General features: G+C 28.3%; 1 protein-coding gene across 1 annotated transcript; it reads right to left on the bottom strand.

The window, feature by feature from the left end:
- Positions 1-258: 258 nt before the first annotated feature.
- On the bottom strand, positions 259-816 carry LOC113365674 (the record flags this gene model as incomplete). Its single annotated transcript, XM_026607192.1, has 1 exon — positions 259-816. A coding segment is annotated over exon 1 (558 nt), but the record flags the coding sequence as incomplete, so codon positions are not given.
- Positions 817-14,425: the final 13,609 nt, after the last annotated feature.

Consider the following 14,425-nt stretch of genomic DNA (forward strand, 5'->3'; position numbering starts at 1 on the left):
ATTTGTACATCTACGGGGGATGATTTCTTGGACTTAATATATCCGAGAAGGATGATTCCTTGAAATTATCTGAAGGCATTTTGCAGACCCATAAATAAAATCATCGACGCGGATATAGACAGTCCAGACAAATAACTTACATCAAAATTAAAAATATCTTATGTTACTAATGCTTTCCTGACTAGCCTTATTTTCTAATTTAAAAGAGTTTTCCAACGCACATACTCTTGATTCTAAAAACGAAAAAAATTCACTGACCGTTGGAAGCACATTCCCATTCCTAGCTAAATTCCACGCCATTCTAGTGCTGCTATCCACCTTCTTGTTTAACATATACAACAGGATGAGATCCCAGTATTTTGTTGGATCATACGCTGCCAAAAGAGCATGTACCTGCTGCCTAGCGCTGCACAAGAAATTGCCTAAGAATTCATGCGTACATCTGTGTACTTGAGCTATGTTATCAATCTGCTGCAAAAGTGAATTCAGAATTAAATATTTATTATCATACGTTTTGCATAAAAGATCATAGGCGACCATGTAATTTTCATTACTTAAGTTTAGTGATGAAATTAATTTTGCAGCAGATGATAACAGAGCTCCCTTTAAATAGTGCAACTTAGTCACAGGAGGTAATTTGGTATTACTGTGAATGAATGAATTATATAAATCTATAAACTGTGTCCACTCACTATAATCACCATTAAATTTTGGTAAGGTGATATCAGGTAGCTTTACATCTAACACAGAATGACTATCTACAGCCTTAGGAGGTGAGGGGGTACCATTATTTGTGAGAGCATCCAATTGCGACATCCAAATGCCTATCAGAATACTCGTATTCTTTCGAAAACTCCCCAGGTTGGGCCACCTCTAACTCTATATAATTAGTCTCCCACTGATGACATAGTTCTACTAAATGTTGTTTCCTTTTTTTTAATGCCTCAATGTTACTATCATTCTGACCCGAAGCTACAAATTCAAATATAGTATCAAAATGAGCCTTTACAGTGTTATGTTTCACAATTAAAGAACCTATATCAGCCATGTTTCAGTATATGTAAGCTATCTCAATAAGTTAAAAGCAGATGACTTCCAAATACTCAATGTAGTCTGCTAAATTAATAGTATATAACTAAGTAAATATAGTATAAAAGTATAATTTGCAATCCAATTCCGCCAAAGCAAATAATAAGCTAAGAATTGTGCATTAAGTGCCTGAATTCACCCTATGACATTAACAAGTATCCAATGGTGATCAGTAACAACTAATTATAATTAATTTAATGCTAGTACATAACCTCGGGAAGGATAACATCCGATAATCGTAGATCTCGTAGATGATACAGACTCCGTTGCTCCAAACCTTGATGTGTATGTAATGAATATCCTAACCTCACAACACGTGGTGCCTTGACCTCTATACTGCTTCTTGTGCCTGGTGTTTCACGGTCTGGACAGGATAACATCAAGTAATGTAAGATCTTGATGCTCTCAGATGACCCCATTAACACGAGCGACAGCGATGGCAAATATTAGTACCTCTTGTATGTAACCTCCTTTCAAATTGAATCTGAGTCCATCCACTCAGATCAACGATAATTGCTTTTCTCCTGACGTGATTGAGTGATATTGATACCTTTGATTATTGTGAATAGTTTCACGTTTCGATATTCCACTCGGCTTCAACACCAAATTACCAGCAAATTCGACATTCTTTTATACCAAATTTCAATGATGGTTTTTTCTTAAAATCCGTGTGAAGGACCAAAACTTATGGTACAAAAGTTAAACAAACACTATGCACAGTGGAATTTAATAGATAATTAGAGATCACTCAATATACACGATGTTACAGGTTAGGTTGTTTCTATAGAAGAGAGCGTATATCTTGTACAAAAGCATAGTCTAAACTCTAAACCTAGCGCAAGATGATCGACGCTTCGCCCGGTAGTGGGGAGGCCATACAAATAGAAGCGCGAAATTTAAATTAAAACATATTTATCCACATAGATCTAATCTCGCTTTGCTCTAGCCTATCCTCCATTTATTTTAAAGGTAAGGCCAGAGCTTTTAAATCTAACTCTAATAAACATAGCTCTCGCAATTTAAATAAAATTTCGTAAGTGGCTAAATCTGGTTCTCTTAATTTGGTTATTAAATAAAAAACATAATATCTATCATTAAACTTAATATACGCTACATCTCCTACTTCTCTACGTTGAGTAACTAGTTCATTAATATGGTTAAATTTTATCTTAAAATTATTGAAAAATGTATTATTACCACTAAAGTTCTTAGGCGAATCTATACAAAATAACGTGTTTTCTAAACAAATCTGACGCACTGCTCAAACAACAGCTAATAATTCTTTTTCGACAGTGAAATAGTTTTCCTACAGTGAAATAGTTTTTCCTTGTTTAACGTTCTGCTAGCAAACGCAACAGACTAATCCTCACCAATGTCCCCTTGTGATAAATCCGCGCCAATACCAGAGGCGTCAGTTGTTACATCGAAAGTCTGTTGGAAATTCGGGTATCGTAAAACTATGAATATTTAATAATTTTTCAGAAGTTCGCTCAAAGGTCTCGAAATCTTGGAAAAGTTTTCGATGAACCTTCGATAGTAACCTGCTAATCCAAGAAATTATTTTAATTCCTTTGGCGATTTCGGAAGAGGAAAATTTATGACTATCAATTTTTGAATTATCGGGCTTTATGCCACTTTTTCTTTAAAAATGTTTCTCAAGAGTATTTGAGTAAATAACAATATCGTTTAAGTAGACGAAACATTTTATTCCTTGCAACCCAAACAAGACAGAATTCATCAACCGTTGAAATGTTGCTCGGGCATTTTTTAAACCATATGACATACGTTTAAAATGAAAATGGGAGCATTGAATCGTGAAAGCAGTTTTAAACTTACCATCCTTGCTCTTTGAGTAAAGAGCAAAAAAATTAAATCTAGAAACAAAAATCTAAATTAAATAATGAATAGAATATTAACAAAATAAAATTACAAAATATTGAAATAATAATCTTATAACATAAACTGTGGCTGGAGCTGAGCATTGACTACTTTGTCGAGTGGTGAATGCTTGTAAATTATTTAGGATAATTACTATGTTTGAAGGCAATAACTGGAACAAACAATTTTAGGTCCTTTTGGACCATTCCATATGTAAGGTATTCATAGTACACGTACACGTGGGTTGTTATAATTTCTTGATATTTCTATTATATTATTACCTTTCGTTATTATTCAATAAGATCTAATATTCTATGTCGTTTTCCGTGAATACGTATAATTATTGAATAATATTAGTCTTTCCCTGTTCTTGGGCTTTCTTGTTGCATATTGAATACTAGTCATGTGCGGCAACTCGTGCGCATAATGATGTCCCTTGCACTGTAGAACCTCATCGCCCGTTGATCTAGATTGGTTCATTTCAATGTCATCATCAAGAGTGAGGTCTTTCCTCCTGTAAACTGTGCTGCATCAGGTCCAATTTCTCCTGTAAATTAGACTGCATCAGCTTTAATTTCTCCTGTGAAATGGATTGAATGGGGTCTGCAACATCTCATCTGGATTACTAAATTGTTGTAACTCGCTTAGAATCGTAGCTTCGACGCACAATTCACAACACTCACTGAACATACTGAACCGACATAAAAACTTCGCCGAGACCCTTGTAGCCGGGCACGCAGTTGAATTAGAAATCTGCTGGTATAGAAACATAGTATTGAAGTTTGAGATATGGTTCAGTTGATGGCAGTTTAGAGAGGCAAATTCTTCATAGATCAGTCAGTTACATTCGTTTTGCTGAATACTACTTGGTAACTTAAAATTCATTACGTATCTTTTTACTGCTATAAATACACCTCTACACCTCTACCCCTATCACTCTTATCATCAATGCTATCTCTGCCACATGTATATATTTTAAAAGTTTTATTATTTCTCCATCTGTTGTACTGTATTTAAGCCAAGATTCGATAACATATAAGATATCATAAAAACTGCTCCAAGTTGTAAGATACTGTAAGTTAACTTTTCTCCGAATACTCTTGTGTTTTGGTAACATACCAAAATATTTCTATTTGTTTGTTTGCTCTTGAATTTGCGCATAAAATAAATTCTAGACATACCTGGTTAATATATTTAATTATTTTATTTATTTCGCCATTCTCTATCGCTGATTTAATTCTTAGCGCAAATTTAACTCTCACTACAGAGTTTTGAAAAAGAACGTGAAAATGTGGACGACTCTTTGAAAACTGACCCTGAAGAGCTCATATTCCCTAATACGGAACTAACACCAGTAATCCTGAGCTGAAGATTCTGGTTCCCTAACTTAACCTCAGACAATTCTTTTGTAAGCCTAATATCTCTTTCGTGAACAAGATATTGTAAATGTAGACAATGTCAAACAAAGAATACTAGAATTGAAATCGATTGAGTCGTCCAAAACTGAGACACTTGCATCTAAAGACTGACTTGGCACCTAGCTCCGTGTAACAACCATTTTGAAATATTTATTAAGAAATAAGTGAACTAGAAAAAGAAACTAAATAAATTGAGCAATTAACTATTTAAAAATTAAAATAAAAAGATATAAAACATTTAAATAAATTCACAAATCACAAATTAAATAAACTTAAGGTAGTGGAAAAACGCTCGCGCAGGTATAAAGAACTACAAAAATAACGAGATTTAACGGTAAATTCAGGTAAAATAAATAAAAAGTAAAGAGCAAGAATTAGATGTTGACCGTACCGAGGTTGAAGATATATATATATATATATATATTTTGATAGGTTATTTAAAATCGGGCAGTAACACCAAGTTTACTTGGTGTTACTGCCCGATTTTAAATAACCTATCAAAATATAATATCAACACCAAACTCACATATTTCAAAATATATATATATATATATATATATATATATATATATATATATATATATGAGAGTGGTCCTTAATATGGTCATTTTCGAATTTCCTTGCTCCTAGGGGATAAAATGGTTCCAAATAGATAAAAAACAATTCTCTGAAAGTTTTAGCTCTTAATATTAACGTTTAGATAGAGCGCAATTCAATCAAAGTTTTGTATGGAAATAGCATGGAAAAGTTTTCAAAAATTTTGAAGATGTTTTTTAGATGTAATTTAGCGAACAAATGAATAAATAAAACTCATTCATTTGTCGCTAAGTTGAACCTAAAACATTTTTTTTATATTTTCAAAAAAAATTCCATGCTCTTTGCATACAAAGTTTGATTGAATTGCGCTCTATCTAAACGTTAATATTAAGAGCTAAAACTTTCAGAGAATTGTTTTTTTGTCTATTTGGAACCATTTGATGAATCCCTGGGAGCAAGGAAATTCGAAATGACCATTTTAAGGATTACCCTAATATATATATATATATATATATATATATATATATATATATATATATATATATATTATAGAATTTTATGATATGAGTGGAACGAATATTAATTGTTTAATATGAACAAAACAGCACTCAGATTTGTTTAACACAACTTTATTTTATGATTACAGACGTTTCGAGACCATGGTGTGTCTCATCTTCAGTGTAATTTCAAAAACAGTTACTTATATACTACACATTCTTTAATAATTTATTTAAATTTCATTTAATTTTTGGTATACAAAAAACACCAACTATTCCTTGCAATGCTTGACACAGTACTAAAGAAACATACTCGTATAACACTTACAGAAATATTCTAAACAAATTTGAAGTACTTATATAGATGGAGACAGAGAGGGTATCATTATAATGTAAACAAAAGGAGTGCTATCGCATACAAAATCGATAAAAATGAAAAAACAAATTAATTTATTGAAAAGAATAAGATAAATGAAAAAATTTTATAAATTATTAATGATGTTTATATAAGTGTCATGTAAAATATTTGTGTCGGTTCTTAGATTTATGCTATTGTTAGTCCGAACTATTAACATTGATTCTGCCATGCTCCGTTTAAATAAGTCTTTCTCATGGAATAAAATTTGGGGATTGTCAAAATCAAACTTATGGTTGTTGATATTAGCATGATCCACAAGTGTACTTTTAAATTTTTTGTTATCTATTTTTTCACATTGTAATTCATGTTGCCTGAGTCTCTTTTCTAAGTTCTGGCAGGTCTGGCCAATATAAGAGCAATTACAATCCAAACAATTTACTTTATAAACTATATCTTTCTTTTTTGTTAATGGAGTTTCATCTTTAATTTTGGAATATAAAAATTTTAATTGTTTTAATGGAGAAAAAGTAATACGAATATTGTGTTTTTTGAAAAGTCTTTTTGATAATTGGTTAAAATTATTGTCAAGATATGGAAAATTAATGGAAAAAGTTTTTTCAGGAACACTTGTTTTGCCAGGCTCTTCCGGTTTCTTATCAAAAGGTTCAAGTAATTTTGCGACTCTATTTTTAATAATTGGACAAATTAACTTATATGGAAAATTATTGCCAAGTAGGATCGTTTTAACTAATTTTATGTTTGTATCATAAAACAGGGGATCAGATAATAAAATAGCGTGATCTACAAGATTTAGAATGGTAGAAATTTTTATATTGAGAGGAACATGCGAATTAAAATTAATGTATCTCCCGGACCAACTATCTTTTCTGTACCAGTCTGTATAACATACACCGCCATCTTTTTTATTAAGTAATATTAATGTGTCATCGACATATCTGAAATAGACCATAGGTTTGGAAGGTAAAGAATTTAAGACATGATTTTCCAAATCTTGTAATACTAAATCCGCCAAAACAGGACTTAATGGGCTGCCCATTGGACAACCTCTCTTCATCGTATAATATTTTTTATTAAAAGTGAAATATGATGCTTTTAAAAGTAATTCTATTCCTGAAATAAAAATTTCCATCGGTAAACAAGTGAATTCAACTATTTGTATCCATCTTTTCTTTATAGCTGTAATAATTAGATCATGCGGAAGATTATTAAATAAATTAATGACGTCAAGACTCATAAAGGAACAATCAGGAGGAATTACTTTATGTTTTATATGTTCTATTAACTGGAAAGAGTTATTTAAACGGTATGGAGAATCTATGGTGACATTCTTTAAAATATCTGAAAAATATTTTGCTAAAAAATAGTATGGCGAATCAATGTAGGAAACAATTGGTCTAAATGGGCAATAAGGTTTATGGATCTTTGGAAGGCAATAGAATTTTGGGGTTAAAGGATGTTGTACTTTTAACTTTAATGATATGGTATTATTAATATGTCCCTTTTTCTCTAATAAATTTATAAATTTAAAAACCTGTCTATGGTGATAGTTGTTCGGATCCGATGCCAATTCTTCATATAGAGATTCATCACTGAGAATTTTCTTTGCTTCTTTATCATATTCCTCTTTTAACAAAACCACTGAAATGTTTCCTTTATCTGCCTTACACACTAATAATTGTTTGTTATCTTGAAGAAATTTTTTTGTAGCTATGATGTCCCGGTAGATGTAAGATGTGTTTTTTGTATACCAAAAATTAAATGAAATTTAAATAAATTATTAAAGAATGTGTAGTATATAAGTAACTGTTTTTGAAATTACACTGAAGATGAGACACACCATGGTCTCGAAACGTCTGTAATCATAAAATAAAGTTGTGTTAAACAAATCTGAGTGCTGTTTTGTTCATATTAAACAATTAATATATATATATATATATATATATATATATATATATACTAGCTGACCCGGCAAACGCTGTTTTGCCATAAAAAATATTTTGCTCCTTTGCAGAAGTTCTTATAATAATACATGATATATTAATAATAGTTATATTTTTATTACACAAATTTCTTTACACTTTGATAATTAATTCCAACGCATCATCGTGTTTTGTTTATTTTAATTTTATTTATGTCAAATAGTGAAATATTTTTTTAATCAATGAATAAATTAGATTTTAGCTTGAATTAACGCAGTACCATTATCTGAATATATAATACTTTATATATCAGATTATAGAATATAATATCATATAAATATCAGATTTTTTACTTTTGCATTTAATTTAAAAATATTGAATGACAATTTCATATATCCAATATGCACTAAATTTTTAAATGCCTAAATATTTCCTTTTTGTTCGAAATTTAATATAATATGATATAATTTATATCTATAATTTGATTTCCAATATTGCTTATAACATATCTTGGAATAATTGATTTATTTGTATCTTATTGAAGTCGTTAAAAATTCATTTTTTTTGAACTGTCAGAATTTTGTTTATGATTAATGTTAAATTCAATATGTTGCTTTTTTATTGTGATCTATAATATCATATAAATTTTCGACTATAAATTGATATTCATACTATCCCTGAAACTAACATGGATAAAGTTCTGAGAAATCCGAGTCCAAATCTATAAAATGTTTGATTTTTGGCACTTTTATTAATTTTTTATTAATTTTCGTACTGTAAAATAATGGATGATTATTTATCAAAATTGTAATATTTAGACTATAATTTTAGATGAATATACTATCTATTTTGGCATAGCAATTAGTTTTTTCTTTATTTGAAATCAAGTGAAACCTAAATATATTTATTTGATATTTTTCCATAAGTATCCGATTTATGATATTGTTTTCAATTATTTTTAATTTATTTTGAATTAGCAAATGTCAAAAAATATAATTAAAATATTCATTAAATATTGTCTACAAATAATATGTCATTTAATAAGTATTATTTATTACTTTGGTGCTTGATATGGATATGAATTTGTAATAAAATATATTCTTTCTGACAAATAGTTATAAACTTGTTATAATTTTCAAAATTATTTGACATTTCATACTTCCAAAATTAATTCACTCGCATCATGGATTAGTCTAAATCAACGCAGTATCATTATCTAAATATACAATTTTTTATATAAATATCAAATTTTTTACTTTTGCATTTAATTTAAATAGTTAATGTCAATTTCATATATTCAATATGCTGTTGAGAATAGTGTTTTTTATATTTATAAAAAATAGTCATAAGTAAATTCATTTGAACGATGTATAATCCCAAGTAACGGTAAATGTTGCGAATATTTTGTACATCTGCCAGACAACCCTTAATAAAAGTTTATGATAGCTCATGTACCTTCGGCGAGCTATCATAAAACTAGAAATATTGGAAATATTTTAAAAATGTAAAAATATAAGTTAGTTAGTCCTGAACTCTTGAACAAGTAACAACTAAAATATTATAATAAAGCGCTAAATAAATTTTTGTATCTAAATAAATTCTTTGATTTCACACACCTCCAGAAGAGCTACAAATGTTCCAATTCTCGTCGTTAAGTATTCCAAATAAAACTCTAATCTACTCAAGAAGTTATTAAAAATTGGTTACATTTAATCATTAATTAGTAAATTCATTACTAACGTCTCTTCAATGCACTAAATTTATAAATGTCAAAATATTTCCTTTTTGGTCGAAAATGATAGTATTTATTTTACAATAATGTTTTGTATCCATAATTTGTTTGGCAATATTGCCTATAACATAAATTGGAATAATTAATTTATTTGTTTCCTACTGAAGTCGTTAAACATTTTTTTTGTGAAATGTCAAATTTTTGTTTATGATTAATTTTAAATTCAATATGTCGCTTTTTTATTGTGATCTCTGATCTATAAGGTTTTGATGAAGTTCTGGTATCCGAAATAATTTGGTAAGCTAATCAATTAAATCTAAATCATAAATCTATTTATATAATTATTTTCATAAATATTGACAGATGACATTTAATTTTTTAATTAAATCCAACGCATCATAGTGTTTTGTCTATTTTAATTTTGTTTGTCATTTTTTTTTCAAATTAATGAATAAATTTGATTTTAATCTGAATCAACGCATTACCATTATCTAAATATACAATTTTTTATATAAATATTTGATTTTATACATTTGAATTTAATTCAAAAATAGTGAATGTCAATTTCATTTATCCAATATGCCCTAAATTTTTGAATGTCAAAATATTTCCTTTTTGGTGGAAATTTAATATATGATAATATTTATTTTACAATATTGTTTTGTATCTATAATTTGTTAAGCAATATTGCCTATAACATAACTGGAATAATTAATTTACTTGCTTTTTATTGAAGTAAGTCGTTAAATTTTTTTTTGTGAAATGTCAAAATTTTGTTTACGATTCATTTTAAATTCAATATGCCGCTTTTTTATTGTGATCTCTGATCTATAAGGTTTTAATGAAGTTTTGGTTTCCGAAATAATTTGGTAAGCTAATCAAATAAATCTAAATCGTAAATCTATTTATATAATTATTTTCATAAATATTGACAGATTTAATTTTTTGTTCATGTCAACATTTATTTAAATTTTTAATCATTGATTTTTAATTAGATTTAAAACTATAAACAGTGATTTTGAATGTAGAATTTCATCAAATTTGGATATAAATGTTGGATATTACTATATATGTACATGTTTTTGAATTTTATTTTTTGAAATAGCAATTTTTTTTTAAAAAATTATATATCCAAATTTCCTTTAATTTTGACATTTGTCATTTTAGTGTTTTGTTTTTTTTTTGTCATTTTCTGTCAAAATTTTTATAAATTTATAAAAATTATATATTTATATTTCAAATTTACTTTTCAAAATTTTCTATAACCTAAGTTGGATATATATGTACACGATGAGCCATTAAAATTTAAAATCGGTCCAGTAGTTTGGGCGTCCATCGCGAACAAACATCGTGACACGAGATTTATATATCTTATATATAAAAATGGATCTCTTTCAAATGTCCGAATAAAACTCAAAAACGGCTGAATCGATTTGGCCAGTCTTAGTCTTGAAAAATTCGTGCCAATCCAGAGAAAGTCCAAAAGGTGAGAAATTATTTTAAATCCGCGTAGACATTTTACATTTTTAATTTGAAAATTTTTGTAGAAGCGTAATCTAAATAAAACAATGGACGGTTGCTAAGCCGTGAAATGGCAAACGTTTTTGACAGATGATGTTCGATTATGTTTAATAGGATGTTTTACGCGAATATTATTTAATTATGATAAATTTGTAGCAAGTAGTTTTGTTTATAGTTTTATTTACATACAAAAACGTTAGTAAACGGGCCGCAAGTGTTACTAGACACTCAAAATATCAACTTTTTTGAAATGTTAATATGAAAATGCACTTTTTGCATAATTTTCTCAAACACGGTGCTCGGAAAGATCTCATTTGTATAATTATATACTCATTGGTATTTATAAAATATTGTCTAAGTTATATTATTTTTTATTTATGTTATTTAAATTCAGAACCTAAATTTGGTATAGATAAAAGGGACATTTTGTCGAATAACATTTTCCCAGTTATAATTTCCCAGAATTTATCGAAGAATAGATAGTAATATATGAAGGTCCGAGGTTAAAAAGGTCCACCACCGATGTGTCAAAAACCAGTAAAGTTAGGCATTGTTCAATAACAATATTTGAAAGTAGAGGGAAAAAGATGTATAACCAGCTATAACCTTGATTCTTATGGCTTTACTTATTTTCTTCCGTTGATAGTTTTTTAACATTAGTTAAAAGTGTAATTATTTTGTAAAATACCTTTAAAATTAAAATAAGACATTAAATCTGTTTGCCACCTGGCCATTCCAAGTTACCCTGTCTATGGGGTAAAAAGGTCTAGATAACAATTTTTTGAAAGACAGCAAAAAAAGCACATTTCTACAATTATGAAGTAGCTGGCAGTTTTACTGAACGTAGTGAGATAATTGTTCGTTTGAAATGTGTTATTTGTTGTAATATAATTGGTTTGATTTTTAAATTATAATTAATATTTGCTCAAAGTCAAATTGGACCGTTGTGCCTCACTCTGCTCTACATATATACTTTTTATTAAATTTACTTCAATTCATCGAATGTTACTTGAAACTTTTCAAAAACTAGGTCAAAGAAGCCATACTTAATTAATTTTCGCTCTCTCCTTTCTCCTCGCATAAATTTCAAAATTTTGTAAAAGCTCAGTAGTATTATATACAAAAGGAATCTGAAAAACTTGAAACGTAATCAATAAGTCGAAAGACCAAAAAAGACCTTGATTGGATTATGCCATATTTTCTATAGAAAGTGCATAAAACTAATACATCAGTTTGTATTGACAAAATATAGACAAACTAATGGGGTTTATTGTTTTTATAATACCTCATTGCATATAGCATTCAAACAACACATCATTCTTATACACTAAAAGTATTAATATTTTTGATTCTCTAGAAATTGTTTAGAATATACCTTACTTAGCAAAACAACGTTTGCCGGGTCAGCTAGTATATAGATATATATGAGTAAGTTCTTCAAGGGCATACATCATACAAAAAGCAAAGATTTAGAAGTTAATCTTTAATCTTTCCAAACCTTTCGACATAGTATTTTATGTCATCATCAGTGGATCTACAGAATGAATATTGAAAAATTGAAATAAACTAGGAAAAAATGACAGAAATTGGAAAAAGAACTATAGATATAAGTAATATAATTATAACAATCACAATTATACTTAACAGAGAAATTATACTTAACAAACAAATTATACTTAACAAGAGAAATGAAAAGTAAAAAGAAATATATACAAACATACAAAAGCGTAATATATATACATAAATATACACACAAACAAACATGTATGTATGATATACATGTACAAACACGTACACATACATATATACATACAACTAATACGTATATGTAAATATATATATACGGACATGTACATATGTATATATATACACACACATATATATATATATATATACTAGATGACCCGACAGACGTTGTCCTGTACCCACCTCTACGTTTTTTTAATATCCTATACTAATATTTATACCGTTCAGTTAAAAATAATCATTGTTTTTCGAGTTACTATTTACACCAATACATGAGTGATGTTAAATGTAGTACTGTTTCAAATAAAATGATTATTCTCAATTCCCACAGTTAACACTTTAATTATCCCTTTAACAAATATTAAAATATATTCAATAAAATTATATATTAAAAATTATACACTGCGATTTATAGAACAAATTTATTTCCAATAGCTCAATTTATTTTATTGAATTTAAGGGTTATACAATAATTTTAGACATACCTGTAGATGTGGATGTTTAAATGAATGATTTTTTGTTTATTCACGGCTAAAACATTGATTTTCCAAATTTATCACCATGCATTTATTGTCATAGCATAGATACACGTGTTGAAAATTGAAATCTTTTGAAAAGTATAACAAATTTAGAAAGAATTAATATATAGCATGCGCGATCAAGGTACAATATCACCTTGGATTTTTCTATCCAAAATAATTGCTTCAATAATGTTGCCTACAATTTTTATAATTTCGTACCATATTTTAACTGGCTTTAGTATTTTAATATCTGAATTGCATTTTTCACACTAATAATTCAATATACATTATTACTTAAGTTCATATTTGAAGTGAATTAATTTGTCAAATTTTGTTCACGTGTGCTCTATTCAACCTACTATCAATAAAAAATGGAGAGGAAAAAAGCGTATGCCCAGCTAATCTTAATCGAAGTTCAGAAGTGAAAACAATTTGCATTTCGTCACCACCCCCCGCATTAATTGGATTATAACTCTCTCAAACCAAGTTAATTCTAGATGGAAAACGATTATTTTTAATTTTTGGTGGAAATGGCACTCATAAACTATTTGATTTAAATGAAAAAAAAAACATTGTATGCGTCTTTTAATTGCATGATAGCTCACTCAATTTACACGCAGAAGTACTTCTTTTAAAGCTTATTCTGGGAAATATAAAAACCCATTTTCATAATTAACTTAATATTGTTCCTAGAACACTGTAAAATAGCGATTTATTAGGATTTTTATTGATATAATTTTGTTCATTACATGATTTTCGTTAAAATGTATATTTTTGAAGATATTAGCGAAAAACGATGAAAAACACAAAAAAGAAACAAATTTTCAGTAGCCAGTAACTTGAAAAGTATTTGCTTTTTTGAAAAACATTATTAAACATTTTTCTCTTATAATTAGTTTTTTATCCACACCGAACGTTATTACACCACTGAAAAGAAATGGCATCTCCCCGGGTAGTGCAAAGGAGTATAATTTGTTTTCATTTTTGAACTTGAGAGTAAGATGAGCCTAATTCCAAAATTCCAAACGAATTGGAAAACAGTAAAAAAAGTTCAGACCCAAAGCGCTCCAATGAGTAAATATTCCGTACAAAATGCCAACCATATGAATTTTTGACACAGTGAAACTTCTAAATAATTTTTTGAATAAGTAATTTTTTTTGTTTTGTTACTTAGTATAGTGAGGCAAA

The sequence above is a fragment of the Ctenocephalides felis genome, unplaced genomic scaffold (genome assembly GCF_003426905.1).
Source record: "Ctenocephalides felis isolate EL2017-DRISC unplaced genomic scaffold, ASM342690v1 CF-g0.4_SCAFFOLD_00509, whole genome shotgun sequence".
In the NCBI taxonomy this organism is placed as follows: domain Eukaryota; kingdom Metazoa; phylum Arthropoda; class Insecta; order Siphonaptera; family Pulicidae; genus Ctenocephalides; species Ctenocephalides felis.